Below are 20,764 nucleotides of genomic sequence, written 5' to 3'. Positions count from 1 at the left end.
TAACATGATTAGAAAATAAAAATATTAATTTATAATATCATTTTAGGCTTTTCAAGTTCCAACGATTATTTCCTGTTTTCATATAAAAATATTTTTTTTTCTAACATACAGTTTTGATATTTTATATATCCAACGTAAATATTTATGTTACCATCGATGAGGTGATACTCATCTATTGGATGTAGAAAAATTACACATCCAATAGATGAGTGTCATTTTATCGATGCTGATGTAAGTGCACAGGATAAATGTGTAGGGTATCAAAACTGTTTCAAGATATACTAAAATAGAAAGAAAAAATAAACTACCTCCAAGCTAAATATATAGAAAAATTGAAAATATTACTCTCAAACAATCCTAAATATAGATTACCCTCTTTTTAAAATCATTAATATTAATATTGTATTTTGAGACTTAGAAGCAAGCTGTATGGACTAAATTTTGTTGGCTTCTAGCCGTCGATATAGACATTAGGCTTTTATCGGTATTCAAAGAGCCGTTTGTCAAAGTTGTTACCAACCAATTTGAAAAAATGACCTTAAATCTTTGTGTACTGATCCGCTCGACCACGGTTCTGTTCGAAATATCTTCTAAAATTTTGATGATATTTTTTTTTAAAAAAAATCAGTTTAATTTTGTTCGAAAATAATCAAAACCAAATGTTTATGATTTCGTATTCGTTCTCGTTTTTAGAAATAACAAATTGAAATCGAAATTATAATCGGTTTATAATTTTTTTTATATTTTTCCGATAACATATTATGTCAACCCCTAATCTAAGACTATTTTTTTATTATAACATGCGTAGCCGTTGAGAAACCCTACGTAAATAATGTAACAAATTTTTCTTGTAAACTCTTCACTCTTTCTCATCTTCTTCATTCTAAAATCTTAAATTTGGATAACTTACTTGCTCAAGAAAAAAATATATTAAAATTTGAAATGAATAAAATAAAGGCGAAGTTTTAATTTAAATTTCGATTTTTTACGACACGATTAGTGAGATATTTAAAATTTGTTTGAATCATGTTTAGCTTAATGATTTCTCCCTTAAAATGATTGCAAAATAAATATAATAAATAGAGTTTTTTTAAAAAGAAATTTCACAATCAAGTGATTATATCATTTGTTAAAAAATAAAATAAAAAATTCACTAAAGAAATAACAGATAGATGTAGTCATGCAATATAGAGTGTTTATCGTTACATAAAAAATTATAATTAATAATAATGATACAACTTAAATATTTTTTTTATAAATATTTATATGCTACGTTTCAATCACTCTCATAACATTGTTGAATATCAACAATTGTACTCTTTTTAATCCATGAAAATTAGACACGCTACCTTAGATATGACAAAAATGGTAGGATCTGACGCTCTTCTCTTTAGCATCACTAATTTTTTTTTTTAAATTTTTTATGAATTAAACATCATATTTCTGATCGTTTCCTCCGTTTCTTTCATTTAATAAAAATTGAATATGTTTCCTGTGTAATGGTCTCACGGATCTATTTCCGTGAGACAATTCAATCCGATCCATAATTTTTTTTAAAAGTAAGGCTTTTAGCATAAAATGTAATATAAATATTTTCATGAATCGGATCGGATTGTCTCACAAAATTGACATGTGAGACAGTGTCACATGAGTTTTTTTAATATAAAAGTTACCATAAAATTTATTTTTATAATTGCATAACATGTTTATAATTATCATGTCCCATAATCTCAAATCCTCAAAACTAATAAAATAATTTCAAATTTTTATCAATACTTTGAATTTTTATAAAAACGTATATATGTTTATTTCAAATTATTGGCAATTTTTATCTTTATTATGTATATTTTGGGTGGATTAGATGTAGTTGTTATTTTCCATAAATAAATCATACAATAATGTTCAATTATATAGCACATCTTCGAGGTTGGAAACTGACGCACCAATAATGTAACTTTAGCAAATTATACAAGTTTGTGTGGAGGGAGGACCTATAATTCATATATATGACATCAAAGTCCTTAATTTGAGACGTAATTTCATGTTCGAGATTCAATAACAACAAATATTTTCAACTCGGAAATTATAAAAGTTTGTTACTCAATCTATAGCAGCCAATATTATTGGTGTTATTGAATGAATGACTGAATGAGAATATAATAGTTAACTCATATTTTTGAGTAATTTTTTTTGGATATTAATATTTTTTCTTTATGTTTATTTTTCTTCCCTTGAAAGTTTTTGGGGTAAAAGAGCCAAAAGTTGGGAAATCTTAAAGCAACAAATTATTGATGGCTTCCTATTATTGGTATACAAACATATGAGTGAAATTGGAGATACAAGAAAGAAATATATACTAATAATTTCAAGGAAAATTTTTTATTATTTAATTAAATTATTATTGTTACAGAAATTGGTTGTTTACCATTAAATTCTAAATTTCTACATATCTATTGACGATATCTAAAGTTAGAGTTCTCAAAAGGGTTCGCCAATAACATTTAAAAAAAATTATGAGATCTTTTTACGGTTTAATTATTTATTATAAGACCGTCGAAAACAAAATCAGATCAAAATAAAAAAAAATTACTAATTATACAAAATCATAAAATTATTTATGACAGTGACTTATTCACTATACACTATTATTCCGGTGATATCGATCTTAGTAACATACATATAGGGATGTATTTTGAATTATTTTAAGTTGTGTTTGGTTAGATAAATTTAAAATCCAGGAATTTCAAATGTATTTTTGATATTTAAATAAGTAAGATCGTAAACTTCAAATCCACAATTTACGTATTTATGTAATATTTCATGTTAATAAAGATGAATTTCAAGTTCACTTAATATTCGATGGTTAACATATCGAGTATATATGAAATATAAGAAAATTAAATTTTTTGATTTACTAACTTGTTCAAATTTGAGTTTTAGTCCATTAAATTTGATTTTGATACATTAATTTTTAATTTTCGACTATTTTGATCAAATTTCTGATGTGATACCGAAAAATGCCGATATAATATTAAAATATACTGACGTGACATCGAAAATTACTGACTTGCTTGATATCACATCAGCAATTAGACTAAAATAGTTAAAAATTAAAAATTAGTATCTCAAAACCAATTTGAAAACTTAATAGAAATGGAACAAAACGCAAATTTAGATAAGTTAGTAAATAAAAAAATTTATTTTCTCTCCTCAATGTTATGTAGCTGAGATTTGGCATGAAATAAGATGCGTAAATGATCCATCCATATACTACTCACAATGTGATCAGACATATTCCTTTCCTTTTTTTTAAAAAAAAAATGGGACATTGACAAGACTTGAAATTAAAGAATCACGTCTATTTTGCAAAACTTGAAATTAAAGAATCACGTCTATTTTGCAAAATTCTTGGATACATTGTCCAATATTATTATCATGTAACAATAAGTACTACACTTCACTAACATTTATTCTGTTGGGAATGCAACAAATCTCAATATTATAAGATCGAGAGGAAGATTATGTGTTAATAAGATGTAATGATATCTCTATTGATATGATGTCTTTTAGGTAAAATCTAAAAGCAAACTCATAAGAGTTTAACTTTAAAGTGGACAATATCATATTATTGTGGAGATATGTGACTTTCATTTTATGACAAGTGGTATCAGAGTCATGGTCTAAATCGAGCCATGTGGATGAAATCTTCGGACCACATTAACACTGGTCAGGATGTTCGTTTATGCATTCCAACACCTCAGACGAAGAATGTCTGAGTAGTGTAGTTGAATAGTTTGAGTATTTGGGTTTCTTATTTGGTGGAGAGTTGTTTTGTTGGGAGTGAACAATGTGATCTATTTTGAGGAAGGGACGTTCATCTTTTTATTGGAATTATCCTGATAAGGAGAATGAACCACTGCCCATACTTAGCATTCCACAAAGGTTGTATTGGATGGAGTAAATTGGATTTTAGGACTAGATTTAATAGGTGTTGAAAGAATTTGAAAGCTAGTATATTAATTCACAAACAAACTAAAAATAAAGGGTAATGAACTTCAAAAGAATGGAATTCAATTACATCTGAGTAGGTGAGATGGATTTAGTCATAAATATAAAACTCCTCTGTTTCATATCATTCGAATCAAATGGTACAGACTTTTACACTCATAATCACAAATATATTTTTATATTTTTCCTTATTATATCTTATATATTCCATTGCCTACCTTACCTTAAGCCATAAACTCCCTTCAGGTGGAAAAATAGCACCACGCCTTAGTACATGAGGTTTATTCAATTTTATTAGCATTGATGAAGAAACCTATATTCTTGTCTTCCTATCTGCATCATTGGGGAGGCGAATATCAAGTCACGACTTGCAAAACAGGCTCCTCTTGTGCAGCTCCGAATACTCTTTGGAGGAATTTATCAACAATTGATACAAATTCTTCAGCCTTTTCTTCCTGGGGCAGGTGACCACAGTTCTTGATAATCTCTAGGAATGATCCGGGAATGGCCCGTGAGAGTCTTTCGGAGTTCCAAGCAGGGACAAGTCGATCCGTGTCACCAGTAATGATCAGTACTGTGGTTCATGAAGTAAATCGAGACAATAAGAACCATATTTTTTTTTATCATTTGAATATGATATCGATTCATTTGAAGTCTGCAAATATACTATCCGAGTTCAAGCACATTCATCTTGAATCAGTAGAATCAGAAGAAATAAAAAACTAAATCGAACAAGATTCAAACATAAAACGTCGAACCAACCTCTGGAGGACATCAACAAGTATAGTTCTGATCCAGTATCTATTCTCAGGCAATCGGCTTTAGTTATTCAGCAGAAATGTTCCAAGTTTTTCATTAACATTTTCCCAGATATTTCAGCAGGGAATGACAAAATCGATCTTTATACTATAATTACAGGATTAAAATTGAGATTATGACCATATATGCAGTCACTTTACACAATTTTCCTGTAAACTTTAATATGAAATATATGTGAATATCAATTTTAGTCAAATAAATATATTCCAGTAATCAATTTATTAATTCCTGTCTAAATGCCATAAATTGGATTTTTTTTTAATGGAAAATCAGAAATTTTGATGAAAAGTACAACAATGAATTGTCCTATAGACAGCTTACAAAACTAAAACTGATATCGATATATCATGGACTCAAAATGTCGCATCTTCACAGTTGTATGACTGAAAAATTGAAAATCTGCAACATTTTTTTCAATACTTGAAGAAATAGAGCTTTTCTTTTGAAAAATGCCATTTTTCTTCTTCATATCTTGGTTTCTTCAATATTAGCTCTCTTCCAAAACAAGAAAAGACACTAGTTAGTTGCATTATCACAATAGATATAGAAAAGTCTTCAAATTAATGAACAAAAGGAAAATTTAACTTTAAAACCTGGGCAGGAGATGTCTTTCAGCCTTTCCGCCAGTGGTGGCTTCAGATTAGATGCCGTATCTGTTAGCACTGCCACTGTAAATTCCACCAGAGCCCTGTCCCAGCCCTTGATCGTCAGCGGCTTCAATCGTGAAAAACATTTGATTACTCAATGTTTGAAAAAAACTGGTCGGCTTCGTTGTTCAGACGAGAGGAATAGCAAGTATTCACCTTTGTATAGCCGCGTAAAACATTTTCAGAAACTTGATTTGAATCATACCATGAAGCTCGAATGGCAGGTATTCCAAATTTATAGATTATCATCCTTACCTGAAACCATGAACCAGAAATCTTTACTAGAGATATAGATATATAAAAGTTATATCATGATCATATAAAGCACATGTTTCAAAACCATTCAGGAAATCTAATATTACTCGATCCAAAATTTAAAAAATTCTTACCAACATTACACCAACTGAAGAGCGCAGGATTGAAGAAACAGCTTTCTTATACAGAGAATTTACCATGATTCCAATACTTTTTGCGATGCTCACAATTGTGTCAGCAATGTATTTAGTGAACTTTAATAAAATTTTGCGAAGAATAAGAAATAGAGTCGCTGGAGTTGTTGAATTTGAGATGTTTCCCTTCATGCTGTTATCGAATCCGGCTTGATCATCTTCTCTAACTTTCCTCGTGAAAAATGGTGCAACAATGGCTGGGGAAACAAGGATTAGAGCAGCTACACGCTCTGGTGCCTCAAAATATGTATCTACAGCAACAAGGGAACCAGCAGAGTGCCTGAACTTCTCCCAGTAAATACAATAAGTATCAGAGATCTCAACTTAATATATGTAAAATTTAAAAAATATAAATTTGTTCCGACAGTACTGTTACATTTAATCCGTGTGTTTCTTACAGACAAACTAACAGAGCTTTATTTGATTTCGAGAGTAGAAAAATCAGTAAGCTAAAACTTGCATATATTTAGTTCGCTCACTCAATATAAACAAAACTCTGATAGGATCGGGAGAAGGGTGATTAAATATTTAATTGGCTACAAAAAAATTGCAGGATCCAGTTCACATTCCGATAGCACATACCCCACAAGAACGACCTTCTCAGCAGCTAAGAAATTGATGAAGAAGAGTGTTGCCAACACGGAGAACATCATGGAGTAAGGATTTAAAGGTCTTCCATCTTTTTTATTCGTAGATGAATCCTTGATAGTATTTACCCTTGATGTCAATCCAAAAGCTGGTCTGTCAAAAGCGAGAACCTTAGACCCCGTGATCTGGGCTAAAGGTTTCATGACCCAGTTCCAAGAAAAGACCGAGGATCCGAACCCATGTAACAAAATCAAAGGAAAACCAACCCTTTCAGTAACACTACTTGTCCCTTCTTGTAACGTTTTTAAAGCTGGAAACTCAGAATCACAAAGTTTGTGGTGGAACTGTACCCCATTAAATTCACAGAAACAACTGTCCGGATCAGCTAATAGTGTTGGATCTTCTATTTCCTCTTGATCTGTGCCAGCAATACTTCGTGTTTTCTGATTTGGTTTTGCTCCAAACAGTTGCTCTAGAAACGTTCAGAAAACACCCTTTAGCATAAAACTCATGGCAGTCAACGTGCATCAAACAAATAATCTGAAGTTGGTATTTTCTGTTTCACGTAGTTCTGACCACCCCATCCTAGTACACGATACTCAAATAATCAACGAAAAAATGACTAATCCTCATCATTTAGAAACATAGTTCTTTAACATAGATCAAAATCTAAAGTTGCACCTTGTATAATTCTCAAAGTCCAAGCTGTAGCAAGCATTTAGACAGCCATTCCCCAAACTAATAAAATCAATAGGTTGAACTCTTGCATATTTTTCACATGAGACCTATAGCTACATTGGGCCAGTGCACCTACTAGTCTAAGTTCTAACCCCTGATTCAGATAAAAATCCTAAATGGGAAATTTCATCAAAATGTTACCCGAATATTCGTCCCCGGAGCCATTGAGTGGAGGAAAAGAAGAAGCCGAGGCAGAGGCCTTTGCAAGAAACTTCCGCTTTGAACTGGGTTTTTGGCTGGAAACAGATGAAGAAAAAGGAAAATTTGACAGCTCCCAGCTCCGAAATCCCTCGAAATGCACTCGGATCGGTGAAATTTGTTGCAAATTTGGGAGCCTGACAATGATGAACTGAGGATTTCCATACACTGCACTTGAACTCATGTGTAGTTTTTACTCCTCCCAGCACAGAATTCTTGAAAAATTATGCGGAAAATGCACCAAAGATCTTGATTATTAATGGAGGGAAGAAGAACGGATATTCATATACAACAATTTCTTGGAATTCTTTAGCGGGTTTTCGTCCAATGTAGGAGACTACGAAAACGACGTCGCATCTACCATTGCAGGGGAGATTATGCTGTTCTGTACGAAAATCGTTGCTCAAGGATGAAATCAATCACTAGGAGTTTACCTCGTACCACCAGATTTATGAACCTTAATTTCTGTACTTTAATTTTCATATAATGTAATGACGCTATTAAATAGGTTTAAATTATTTTAAGAACAAATTATTTTATCCAAATTTGATTAAGTAGTTCAAAAAGTGATAATATTCATAATCTATATATTTTCTCACAATATAATTCAAGATACAAGCAACACTTTAAAAATTCATAGTAATTAGGTTGTGTGTTAGACAAGTGAATTTGAGTCCATGAACTTCAAAATCCTTATTTTGATTGGATGAATAAAATTAAATTGGATTTCAAATCTATTTTATATCAAATTAAGTAAATTTAGTATTAATTATATTGAATTTCAAATTTATACAAAATAGTGTAATTTCAAATTCATCACTAATTCCCATGTGTTTAATTATTTTCTAGTTTATATAAATCACAGTTGGGCATCATAGAGTTTTCTAATGAACCATCAATCGAGTTTTTCTTGCACTGAAAATTGTCAATAAAAAATAAATCTTTTATGCTCGAATAAATCACATTTGTGTGAGTCAAATTATAATATAGTTTACAAAGTACGAGTATCGTTCTTACATAGATTGATTAGATTAATTTACATTAAACACAATTCTTTAGTTAACTACAACGAAAAGATGAAATTTAAAAACTAAATTGAAAGTTTTAAATAAAAATTCAACAAACGCAATAAATAATTTAAATCAAATGATTAAATAAACAACTGCAAGGATCACGGTTCACATACTCTTTACTCTTATTTAATAATTGAATTTCAATTCATAAGTCATATTTTTTATGGAATTCTTTAATTTATCAATTATGTCGAACTACATTAATATAATTAACAAAATACAATAATCAAGTGTCATTGTGTTATTTAACAATCAGAATAGCATTAGCAAACCGTAATTTTATTTTCTTATATGACGTAATTTTATTTTCTTATACACTTGGCATTGAAGAATACATCTACTTGGGTGCTAATGGATGGAGCTGTTAAACTAATAAGTCAGAGGAGATGTGTGTTTATTCGTTAGTATTATCTCATACATCTTAGAGACCAATCTTACAATTTTCTTATCGTAAGTCATGTCCTCAACTGAAACAGTATTACTCGTTAAGATTTGATACAACTATTTTACAACTTACCTAACCAACCAGATCAAGTGACGCAAAGTTTGACGCACGAGAACTTCATAGCAAGTCAGTCATTTTGGTATTACTCTTGCTCATACATGTTTAACCGGATACTTGAACTTATGACCTCGTTCTGATGTCAATTGTTAAAATAAAATATTTATTACTAGTCCAAAAATTATAGTTGTTAGTCAAGAAATAACTTTATTTCTTTATACTCATGGCAAAGCAAAGTGCACATACTTGGGTTCTAATGGGTCTGATTATTAGGTCCATGAGTCCGAAGAGGCACATGTCTATTTGTTGACGTTGTCTCATACCCATTAGATACTAGTATTACGCTTTTTCTACCGTCGATCATGTCCATAGTAGATACAATACTACTCGTTAAGGTCTGACGTCGCTTTTTACAACCCACCTAGTCAACCAGATCAAGTGACGTAACGTCAGAAGTTTGTCGCACAATAACTTATGTAGAGGTCACTCATCCAATACTACTTTCACTCATACATATTTAACCTAATAAATAGTCTTTCTTTTTCGTGATTTCATTAATTCAAAAATTGTCCACATAATTTTCTATAGATAAAGAAGTTGATAATTTATGGAGCATCATAATATCTTCTTAAAGAAATATTATTAACAACCACACACTTTAGGTATACGTCAAGATACTCAATCATTTTTTTATAAAATTACTTTAATACTTTTCAATTAGTTTTTGAAAGAAAATAAACAATTTAGCTTTGGGGGTACTTTCGATATTAAAATTTTGGAGAAAATAGTTTTTGTCCACTGACTTCCTCAATTTTGAGTTCCGATCAATTAAAATTTTAAATTTTGATTTTGGTACATTAATTTTTAATTTTCGATTATTTTGGTCTAATTGCTAATATGTCATCCGGAAATCAAACATGACATAAAAAATGTTGAACATATATACTCCAAATCAAAATTATTTTAGGTTTCTTAACTACTTTTTAATTAACCTACATGCATTTTTCGACTGTGTTTCGATTTATATTTCAGCAGCGTTAACCAATAACATATCTGCAATAACCAGTTACGAATTTATTCAAGGAACATCATTTAAAATAGAAGATGAAAGGTTCTTTTACCCCCCCTTGGCCTCCAATCTGTAGGCCACATAATTCATGATTAACTCATGATACAAAAACTATTTTTAATTCGACAATATGTATAATATACCCATTCTTGGAGCACATTGAATGTTCAATGGAAGAACGATCACCTCCTGCATATATAACAAGAGTTTGATACACTACAAGTTTGGATTATGGGGCATGTTGGGAGGAAAACAAGTTTCTTCGCCACCGGTGCTCCACAAGAAATTGGCATATCTTGAAGCGTAGTAAGAGTTCTCTGGCTCCGTGGACAAAGCTTGCAGGAATCTCTCCTCTGCTCCCCAGACGTCCCTCCGAATCCTCCACAAGAAGTTGGCGTATAAGCTCAAACATTCTGCATCCGGTGGGGGTATCTGTAATGCCCTTTTGTAGCATTCCTCGGCTCTGTCAAGGATCATGCATTAGCATCGATCTCAAGGACTTAAGTCCAATCTATGTGTATATATGTGTCACCGCTCTGAGATGTACGTTTTTACATATTACGAGTCGGAAAACATATTTTGTACTACTTTGATTACTTAAATAGATACCGAGACGAGATATAGTAGTGTTATACCTGTCATAATCATGAGCAACAAGGTGCAAGAACTGCGCATAGTTGCAAAGCAAGAGTGCATTGTCAGGTTCATAAGACAAATTCATCTGATATAAAAGATCAGTTTTGAGGTACTCTTCATAGCCATCAGGTTCAAGCTCAACCGACAAGGGTGCAATGAAAATATTCTTCATTTCTTGATTGATTGCCTGATCCTCGACCCCTTCTCGCATCTTAGTCGCCTCATCCACCATCGAGTTCCATAGATTCATTTCAACCACACTCCCCAACTCATGATCAGTGGTAGGTGCCTTTCCGACAAGGGTTTCTCTGCCATTTCCTGAGGCCAAGACCACTTGTTTCTCCTGGGTCCACAGGGCATCAGTTGAAGATTCGCAGATGGCCACCCTCGATTGTGAGGCTTTGGCAAGAGCAACATCATGGGAGGCATAATAGACAGCAAAATTTGCCAAAAGAATCATTACATAAAGCATCAAAGACGGTGTCCTCGAAAAAACTTGTTGAAAAAGCCAAACAAATGAAGAATTCATGTCTTTCTGCACTTTGGATATGATGAATTCTAAATCTTCATTACACAAAGCTTCTCTCATCTGCAGAGCATAGGTCTGAAGTTCAACTATGATGAAAACCATCGAGGCAAACACGGCCTTGATCGAGCAATAGACCGACTCTTTAGGCTCTGTGAACCCTTCTTCAAATTGTAGTTTCTTCTTTATCATCCTTAGAGACAAGGGAATCTCCAAACTCTTTGCCTTCTGCTCAATAGTGGCCCACACAGCCGTTTCTTGATCTGGCCGATCGGTGAACTCCAGCCTAATGCCAAGCATCATCGGCTCCAAGAAATCAAACCGTGAACCCGGGAACAATTCTTGATCCCTCCCAACAACCGGGTCTCTCTTAGATATCGTGTAATGTGCCTTCTTATTCGTGCCTCCTTCGTTCTCTTGGCTACCAGTAAGTCCATGGTTCTTACCCAATCCTTGCACATGAAGGGGTGATTCCTCGTGATAAATTTCACCCAAATTTAAACTACAAGATCGACGAACGGGTCGAGATCTTGAATTTTTTAAACTTTGAGACTTCCCAAAATTCTTGTATACAAAGGAGGTGGAAAAAACAACGAGGGAGACGGCCTTATCCGTGCCGGAGTACTTCTTCAAACAATAAGAGTTGAAAAGAGACGATGGCACTAAAGAAGCAAATTCTGCATTTGATGCAACCACTTTGAGCTTCATGGTTTGATGATCACAGAATATCAAGTGAGTAAATTAATCACAAAGGAAAAAGGGATAGGAGAGGCCAAAGGCCAAGCTAAAATCAAGGAGGTGACTAAAAATAGATTTAAAAAAATGGACAAGAAATGGTCAAAATCAAGATAACAGAAAGCCCGTGTAAAAGGGCTTCTTCTATGAATCAGTATCGGATCTCGAATAGGAAGAGTCGAGTCTAGATTACTCTTTTCATGTTGATTACTAATGAAACCTGTGAAATACAGAAGAAAATCAAAGCAATAAATTAAGCCAAGAATGGTCAATCATAAAGAGAAACTAAAATCTTGCAACTTTCTTGCAAATTTCACGCTTCATTATCTCTACTCCCAATTCACACTTCTGAGAACCAAACATCTCAAAAATATCTAGCATATAAAAGTAAACATGAGCGCATTCTTCCATAATTTGAATCTTACATTGCATTATTTTAATAAAAGTTATGTCACGTGTGTGTAAGTAGCCCATCAACATATTAACATCAATACACAAGGCTTCGATGAAACTCACTAGCAAGAAAAACTTGGCTCATCGAGAAACAAGACAAGAAAAGATTTCTCTAAAAAGAAACATAGGAAATCGAGATTTGGCAAAAGGGTTTTAGAAACTCACCAAAATTAATCAAATGCCATAAAGGGAAGCTCTGTAAGTGCAAGAAAAATGGAAGCAAGTTCAGTGTCTTGGATATGATACATTATTTTTTTATATGTGTTTATTAATTAATTCAAGAAACCAGATAATTTGAGAAAAAAAGTGAGCGATAGGATGACAGAATGGGAAGACGATATTTAGTAAGCACCAAAAAACAAAAACAAAAAACAACAGAATGGGAAGACGATATTTAGTAAGCACCAAAAACTAACAAACAAAAAACCAACAAACAAATACACTTTTTAGGATCGGTGGGTCTGCTTTCAGGATCAAACCAACTTCGTGTGTTTATTCACAAATAAATTTTGAGGGATTTAATAGTGAAAAAATTATTTGGCAGGGAAATATGTGGCATCTTCGTGGAACCGTCTAATCGAAACGTGTTATTTCTTCTTTATTTTAATATGAAAAAAGGGTGGTTTTTTTATGATTAATTTTTTTAAAAATAAATTGCAAAAATGAGCAATAATCCAAAAATACCGCAAAACTCCAATGACAATATATAGCGGACACAGTAATTTTTTCATCCGTTAATTTAAAAATAAACTTTTGGCTTCATAATTTACACTGGGTTAAGGAATATTTATTGATATTGCATGCAGCAATAGGCTTCATGATGGCTTCGTCCGCGATCGTTTTTGTAGATTCTTGTTTAGGGTTAAAGGATGTATCAATACTACATAATTGGCCTGTATATATAAACTAGGTAAAGACACGTGCAACATAATAAGTAAGGCTATATGTGTATATTATCGATTATACAAACAATAAGAACAACAATAAAGATAAAAATATCTCATTGCAAAGTAGATTATTTTAAAAATTTATCAATATTACAACTCTTCATAGTGTTTCTTTTTTGATCTTAACATCTTGCTTTTCTGGTGTTTTTGGGCTTTTAGCTTGTTTTCGATTTCTATGAGTGAATGTCGATAGCTTCTCTTCATCTCCTATTTCAATTGATTGGATTTTCGGCTTCTCTGTGCTCATGTTGTGTTGACTTGTTTTCCTTGCTTTTCTGGTACGTGGTGAACTATTTTTTCCCTTTGAACTTGAAGCTGAAGTACTCTTCCTTTTCTTATGATCTTTGGAGTTGGCTTGTAATTTTTTATCTGTCATCAATACTTCCACTATGATAGACACTGTGCCATTATATTGTTTTACATTGTTTTAAAACTTAAACAAGAATTTGTGTTTGATATTATTTTGCTCCTCGAGTTGTTGGAGATATTGTTCTGGTATTTCATCCTGACATAAAAAAATGTTATTTTTTTATCGAAATGAAATTGAAGACGAACTGCTGTTATTATGAACTATGTTACCTTCAATGTCTTGTTGATGAACTCTTGTACCGGGAAGCCTATCAACATCGCTGCAATATCCTCAAACAAAGTAATCCTTGCCACCAAATCATTTTCTTGTACAGTTAATGATAAACGATACCTGTTTATATTTCATTGTATGTTTTAAATATTTAATTATCTTATTTGTATTTATATAGTACACGTGATTATCATCTTACCTTGGAATGATTTTACTGTTGAAGTTGATGCAGTGGATGCAATTGTCTCCTTCAGTTGTTTTTGTGATTGCTTTCAGACAGTTCTGACATGCGTCATACCATGGGGTTGATTTGTTCTCAATCTTTGAAATAATTCCTTTGAGACAATAGTAGTGATTCTGTAGACGTATTTTACAAAATGGGTAAACAATAATTGATATTGAGTTGAGTACTAAAATGCTTTTGTTTGGGAAAGTTGACCAAAATTTTCTATTGTTTTTATCAAAAGTATATATGGATTGTATATGTTAAATAGTGCAACATATTGCTTGTTAAACATTTATATGCTAATGATGTTGGTAAGGAGAAGATCTAATCATGTATACCTCTGTTAAAATATGCATTTCCCTTTGTAACTGTGCAATAGTGACAGTCTTCGCACTTGATACCGTCTTTTCCTTATACATCATATCCAAGTTGTTGTTGTTTTGATCAGTTTCCAACCTGTTCATGTGTACAAAATAATGAAATTCTAAAAGTGTGAATATTATTTCACGATAATATAAATGAGGTGTAGATTAGAATTTACTATAGATTATACCATGAGATCAAGTCCTTAGCTTCGATGCAAAATGGGTTCAGCAGCATTCCCGTTGTTGACAAAGATTGCAATTGATTTACTCCTAAATCATTTTTCCAAAGAACATAAACATATTTTATTAGAATTTCATCTAATGTATGAGTAGTTAAGTTTTCTGACCTTGGTAGGATTGTGCTTTCATGTTAAAAAATGCTATCACTGGATGTTTAGTTTCCATAGCCTCTAACAAAAGGCCCTCATTGAATGCTAGGTCGTCTCATAAATTTAGTGTAATTGTATCCAACCTACATAGAAATCGACATTGCAAATTAATATTTGATTGAACTATAAGTATTAATTTGGTAAGAACTTACATTGGATTGATCAATATGATCTCCCTTCTATATGCGATGGGCTTTTTTGACGTTTTGAAACAGACCCAATGCTTAACTCTCTTTACGATTCCTATAACATCTGTTAGGACATACAAATTTTGATCAACGAATAGTATTTCAATATGAACATAAAAATGTATAAAAAAATATTATTACCATGGTCTTCATATTTCCATGAATTATTCTTGATGTTTGCAAATTGCTTGAAAATTGAAATTGACTGTGTATGATATGTGTGGCTGTACTTCAATTCTTGTAGTTACTTGGAAAATCAATTCAAGTTTTGGGTTGACATTTGGAAAGGACTTATTAATGTGTTTAACAATAGGATCGAATATAAGGTAGGTATTATTGCTGCGTATTTGGTCTTGAAATTGTTGTATTGTACTTGTGAATAGAAGCCCATGAATCATAACTCCCTTGAGTTTAATACATAAGAGTTATCATAACGATGTTAGATCAATATATACAATAATATATGAAAGTATGATATTAATTTCAAGCAAATACTTTATATTATATTAAAAATTTGTATTTAGTACATGACTGACCTTTTCATCCATTAAAATTAGTTTTCAGATGGATTTTGAGTTCAACTGCGTCTCCATCTGACTACCTTGGCGAACAACAATTACTCTGATTGCTGCATCCTTTTGGTTCTCTTTCAAAGAATTGATAGGTACAACTGTGTAATTATTCATAAGCGTTGAAATTTTGTAGTAATTCTAAACAAATATTATTTTGCTCGACTTAGTTAACAACAAATTATTTATATGTATGGCAGGTTTATCGATTATTTATGCTACCTAGTTGGGTTTCATGAATTGTTATTAGAAGGAAAACGAACAGACCCTTGAAAGGCTATTTAAAAGGGCATGTGTGGGGACCCGGACGCTAATCCATGTCTTAATCATTATTAATATCAAATGAACAATTAAGTAATGTGGGACTAAATTTTTTTCTTTTTAATTATGAATGCGGAATCGTAATGTAATCTAGTTACTATACATATCGGTATAAAAGTACAATTCCTGTACCGCATACATTTATTCAACTTAGGTTTAAACATCTAATATCCAGTGTCCAACCCTATCTCTAAGCCAAATCCGGAGCCTCCTCACTATCTAGTCCAGCCTCGTTCTCTTCTTGACCCTAATCATGTCCCACCTGTTGTCATGCACACATACAAACAAGACAACAGCCGGATACTCCGGTGAGAATTATATTCTTAGTATAAACCATGTATACATGCAATCATATAATCAATGTAAAAGCATATAACGGATATTCATAACATGCATACTAATCAAAACATGAATAAAGTATTCGTCGCATGGATCAATATCAATAAAAAGTCATATTCTAATCATGTACCAAAATCAGGAACATAAATCAATATCAATCAATGAATCACTCTCCGTGATTCTCAGACTCAGTCTCGACTCAGTCCTAATCTAGGGATCCCGATCAGAATAAGAACATACATCCACCTACACTCCCGATCGGGGTGGTGGTACGTTCTTATTCACAGACTTTGGCCCTTTCCATATCGAACATCAGTAATAGAAGCAACTCCAATTCTATCCACTTCGATATGACCAAACGTCTGATGTCCTGAGCTATCTGTCAAAGATTATGGCACTTCTGCCATATTCCTATCCTGTGACAATGTGCAATGTGCCAGTGACGATTCTATAACTATCAGGCACTTCTATCACAAGACCAATCATTTAATACATGCTATCTATATATCAATAGAACAAGCATATCAATTCATTCATTAATTGCAATTATCAATGCAATAAAATAAAGTATGTGATTTAGGGAAACTCGAGTCAAACCTCACTCGAGTTGTGCAATCTCAACTCAACATTAATTTATACATTAATCTTCTCGGTCCGACGAAGACGAAGTTTCGAATTCAACTCTGTCCATACCCAATCTGGCAATGACAATATCGAACAGGCACAATATCAATATATAACTCGATTCCACAACTGTTCTGATTAATACTCAAATCAAAACATAATCTGATCAATGTCAACGACATACGGTACCACAATACACTATCAATAATGAATTTGATCAAATATCAATCTGCTGATATTGCGACGGCATAAAAATACAATCTCAGTAATCCCCGTCAATCTCAACATCAATTTATACTACCAGAACTCATAATCAATATCGGTATAATTCATACTCTCAATAATAATAGATCATACTCTCAATTCAGTACAATCTCTATCATAACAGTTCTGAAAATCATATCAATCGCATACACAGTCTGTTCTTCGATCTGACTTCCATTATATACTGATCAATAAATCCAGAACACATAACAATAATCACATCTCAATTCATAATCAGTAATGATACAAATCTGATATCAAATCTCAGTCGATTCCTTCCGAAAATCATAATAATTCCATACGGTATTTATTCTTCAGTCCGGTTTCGATTCTACGAGGTTTACTATGTCAAGAACATCATACATGAATTCTGTTCAATTATGACAATATCATAATTTCAAAACATATCACAACGTAGCAAAACTTAAGTCAAGTTGTAGCCTGCGTTGATAGGAACACAGTACTGATGTCGGATTCAAAATCGGATAGACGGATCTTCCGTAGCCTTCAAATTTCTAAAAGAAAAGGCGTAAGGATTTTCACGATATTCTCTGAAACTTTTTTCGATTCCTTTCCTTCTTTTTTTCCGAAGATTGAAATGTTTGTTTATATATATTGCATATTTGAAGGCAAATGGCTCACCTAAGTGCAACACGTCTCGCGCATTTGCGCGTCCTCTACCGACGCATATGCGCGAGACCTACTGGTCTCGGGTCTAAAGTGTTCTGCTGCTCGCGCATATGCGCGAGACCTTCTGTCACGCACACTTGCTCTTCGCGCATATGCGCGCATCTTCTCGCGCATGTGCGCGCAATTCTCTGCCCGCTACTCATGTTCATGCATTTGCTTCTCAAATTCATTCCAATCCCACTAATCGCACTTTAACCCCCGAAATCTTCATTACTTACAATTCTGGAAATTAAGTCAGGAGTAAGTACAGTGATATAATCTCGGGCATTACAGCATGTCTTTTCGAATTTAGTAACTAATTTAAATAAAAGCAAAAAGACTCTTGAAAGGCCAAAAGTTCCAATTAATAATAATAAATATAATAATTAATTAAATCAAGAAATCTAGGAACACAAGTCACAAACAAATCATTAAAATGAAAATACTTTTCTCATAGATGAATAGATTTGCTGACATGTGACCATGTTTTTCTAATCAGTATTTATCCCACCAAAAAGACTTTTGGACTTAGCAATGGAACTATATATTTAATTAGATACTTATATATTTATATGTTTTTTGACTTTGGCTTAACAGTGAAATTATATATTTAATTAATACTTAAACATTTATGTGTTTTTTTAAACCCACATTTACATACTTGCATACTTATTATAATCGAAACGACTAAAGTAAAGTTCACAAACAAAAATAAAATTAATAAAATGGCTTTCTAGATGATTCATGATAAAATCTCCAACAAAAATAAAATAATAAAATGAGTACATTGGACTTCATGATGGATCCAAAATCCAAGAAAATTAAAATTGTAGCACGTGAAATAATTAAAAAAAGACTTGCTAGATGATTATACAGTAAATCATCAACAAAATAAAATAATAAAATGATTTTTTTTACTCCATAATAGATTGAAAATCCAAGAAAATCTAAATTGCAACAAAATGTTGCTCTTTCAAATTCGAATTTCTTTGCAGCACAATATAGGCATGTCAACATTGAACCCAATTCATGGACTTTTGTTTTATCACGAATTTCAGATAGATTAGTATTTCCAATCCCAAGATATATCATTTAAGTAATAACCTTTTGGTACAAATATATGTACCTTCTTGTCTAGTCACTTTCTGATGATCTTCATTATCAAGTTAAAAAGGTTGAGTAATCAACCGACTGAAACCAAAACATGATGAATACAAAAATAATGTTAATAAGATGGTTGATATTGACATATGAATCGATCAATACTCAATTTATTCTTACCTTTTTGAGTATGATTCAGAAGATTTCCGATCCATTTTAGATACGAAAAAACTTCCAGGTAGAATATGCACAATTCTCAGATATCAATAAACTATTAACCTCAGACTAATTGAAATGTTCCAAAGAAATGGCTAATCTATAACAACCAAATGAAGAACGATTTTATATATTTATAATTAGTATTAGTAATAATAATGTGAAAGACACACAAACAAGATGATATCACGTATTTCTAAGTATGCAAGTAATTAATAATAACTTTAAAGAAATGTTTAAAGTAAATATCTGAGAAAAATTGTTCTGTGAAAAATTAAATTAATTTGAGTTCCAAAGCTAATTATTAAATTTAATAACATGAATATTTCGATTTTTTGTGTAAATTAAATTTTAATTGAATAAGGATATCAAGAGCCAAAATTATAATGATAAAAACAACCACTCAATAATAATTCTATATTTTTGTGAACAAAACTTCTACGAGATATAATTACATTATTTATGTAGTTTTGACCAAAAACCCCTAATATGGAGTCCACATATTATATTTAATTATGATTCACATTCACAATATATACACACGCTTATATATAGAGACTCGCTTTTACCAAAAAGCAATATATAAACAAGCTGTTGGCTATCGATTATAATAATTATTATTAATCATTAATATTAATAAATAAATCAAAAGACATAAATGACAATTCACAATGTGTTCAATATTGACTCTTTTATACAGGTAATAGATTGGTAATAATTTGTGTATATAAATAAATATTTGCGTTTGGATCTCAGACAATAGGGCCGGGCCAAAATTGTTTTGGTTCCAAATAATACAAATAATAATTAAAAAAGAGTAACTAGTATGTTCAACAACAGCAATAATAATAATAAAACTAGGCCCCAACAAGGTCTAGGGGAAAATGCAAGCACGCCGGAGAAGTCTCCACTGTCCTTGGATCGTCCTGCTGCTACAAGTTTGAGCTCAAGCAGCATAAGATCAATAATAATGTTAATGTGATTAAAAATGTCGATGCGTTATAGTGTGACACGTTAAGATTGAATTTTGACAAAATAGATTATCAAGATTACAAAGATTCAAACATAAATTACTAAAATTTTAATTTTCTGTATGCTTTTGTTTTGTGTATCAAATAATCAGGAGATTTAAATTAGATTGTGCAAAAGTCGAGTTTGGCATATCATAAAGGCATTTGTCAACTTTAATTTTCCCATTTGAACAGTTGAATTAATGTGACTTTTGGACTTTTGAAGGCTAGTGATCGAGATTTACATTTGGCTACTGGAGAATATATACATACATATATCAAACCAGTCAGTAATAGGGTGGATTTAATTAGGCAAAGTAATCGCGATCACTCAATAAAATAATTATTTTTTTTAAAAATAAATTAATTAAATTTAATTTTATGTATCACCTCAAGGTCCTCAACGGCTTAATTAATGTTCAAAAAATTAATGGTTTTGTCAAAATATTATATACACGTCCTTCTTAGTACGTATTTCCATTTTGCTTCTAATATTTAGTATCTCGTCTGGAAAT

At 31.9% G+C, this 20,764-nt stretch overlaps 3 protein-coding genes across 3 annotated transcripts; all 3 read right to left on the bottom strand.

The window, feature by feature from the left end:
- Nucleotides 1-4,067: 4,067 nt before the first annotated feature.
- On the bottom strand, nt 4,068-7,901 carry LOC140973871 (uncharacterized). The gene is made up of 6 exons (XM_073436974.1): nt 7,391-7,901; nt 6,506-6,983; nt 5,864-6,203; nt 5,631-5,729; nt 5,421-5,541; nt 4,068-4,582 (listed from the first exon to the last, which is right to left on the bottom strand). The coding sequence occupies exons 1-6, from the start codon at nt 7,629-7,631 to the stop codon at nt 4,365-4,367; spliced, it is 1,497 nt and encodes a 498-aa protein (XP_073293075.1). The 5' UTR covers nt 7,632-7,901; the 3' UTR covers nt 4,068-4,364.
- Nucleotides 7,902-10,191: 2,290 nt separating this feature from the next.
- On the bottom strand, nt 10,192-12,836 carry LOC140973870 (uncharacterized). The gene is made up of 3 exons (XM_073436973.1): nt 12,607-12,836; nt 10,727-12,208; nt 10,192-10,554 (listed from the first exon to the last, which is right to left on the bottom strand). The coding sequence occupies exons 2-3, from the start codon at nt 11,959-11,961 to the stop codon at nt 10,308-10,310; spliced, it is 1,482 nt and encodes a 493-aa protein (XP_073293074.1). The 5' UTR covers nt 11,962-12,208; nt 12,607-12,836; the 3' UTR covers nt 10,192-10,307.
- Nucleotides 12,837-13,383: 547 nt separating this feature from the next.
- On the bottom strand, nt 13,384-19,358 carry LOC140972272 (replication protein A 70 kDa DNA-binding subunit D-like). The gene is made up of 11 exons (XM_073434719.1): nt 19,204-19,358; nt 19,049-19,113; nt 15,673-15,806; nt 15,278-15,540; nt 15,101-15,200; nt 14,907-15,031; nt 14,748-14,829; nt 14,533-14,650; nt 14,168-14,325; nt 13,968-14,088; nt 13,384-13,893 (listed from the first exon to the last, which is right to left on the bottom strand). Exons 6-11 carry the CDS (start codon nt 14,962-14,964, stop codon nt 13,816-13,818), a joined length of 615 nt encoding a protein of 204 aa, XP_073290820.1. The 5' UTR covers nt 14,965-15,031; nt 15,101-15,200; nt 15,278-15,540; nt 15,673-15,806; nt 19,049-19,113; nt 19,204-19,358; the 3' UTR covers nt 13,384-13,815.
- Nucleotides 19,359-20,764: the final 1,406 nt, after the last annotated feature.

This window comes from Primulina huaijiensis, chromosome 3, assembly GCF_012295235.1.
Source record: "Primulina huaijiensis isolate GDHJ02 chromosome 3, ASM1229523v2, whole genome shotgun sequence".
NCBI lineage: Eukaryota > Viridiplantae > Streptophyta > Magnoliopsida > Lamiales > Gesneriaceae > Primulina > Primulina huaijiensis.
Note: the sequence above shows the minus strand (reverse complement) of the source record. Positions and strands in the feature narration are given on the sequence as shown.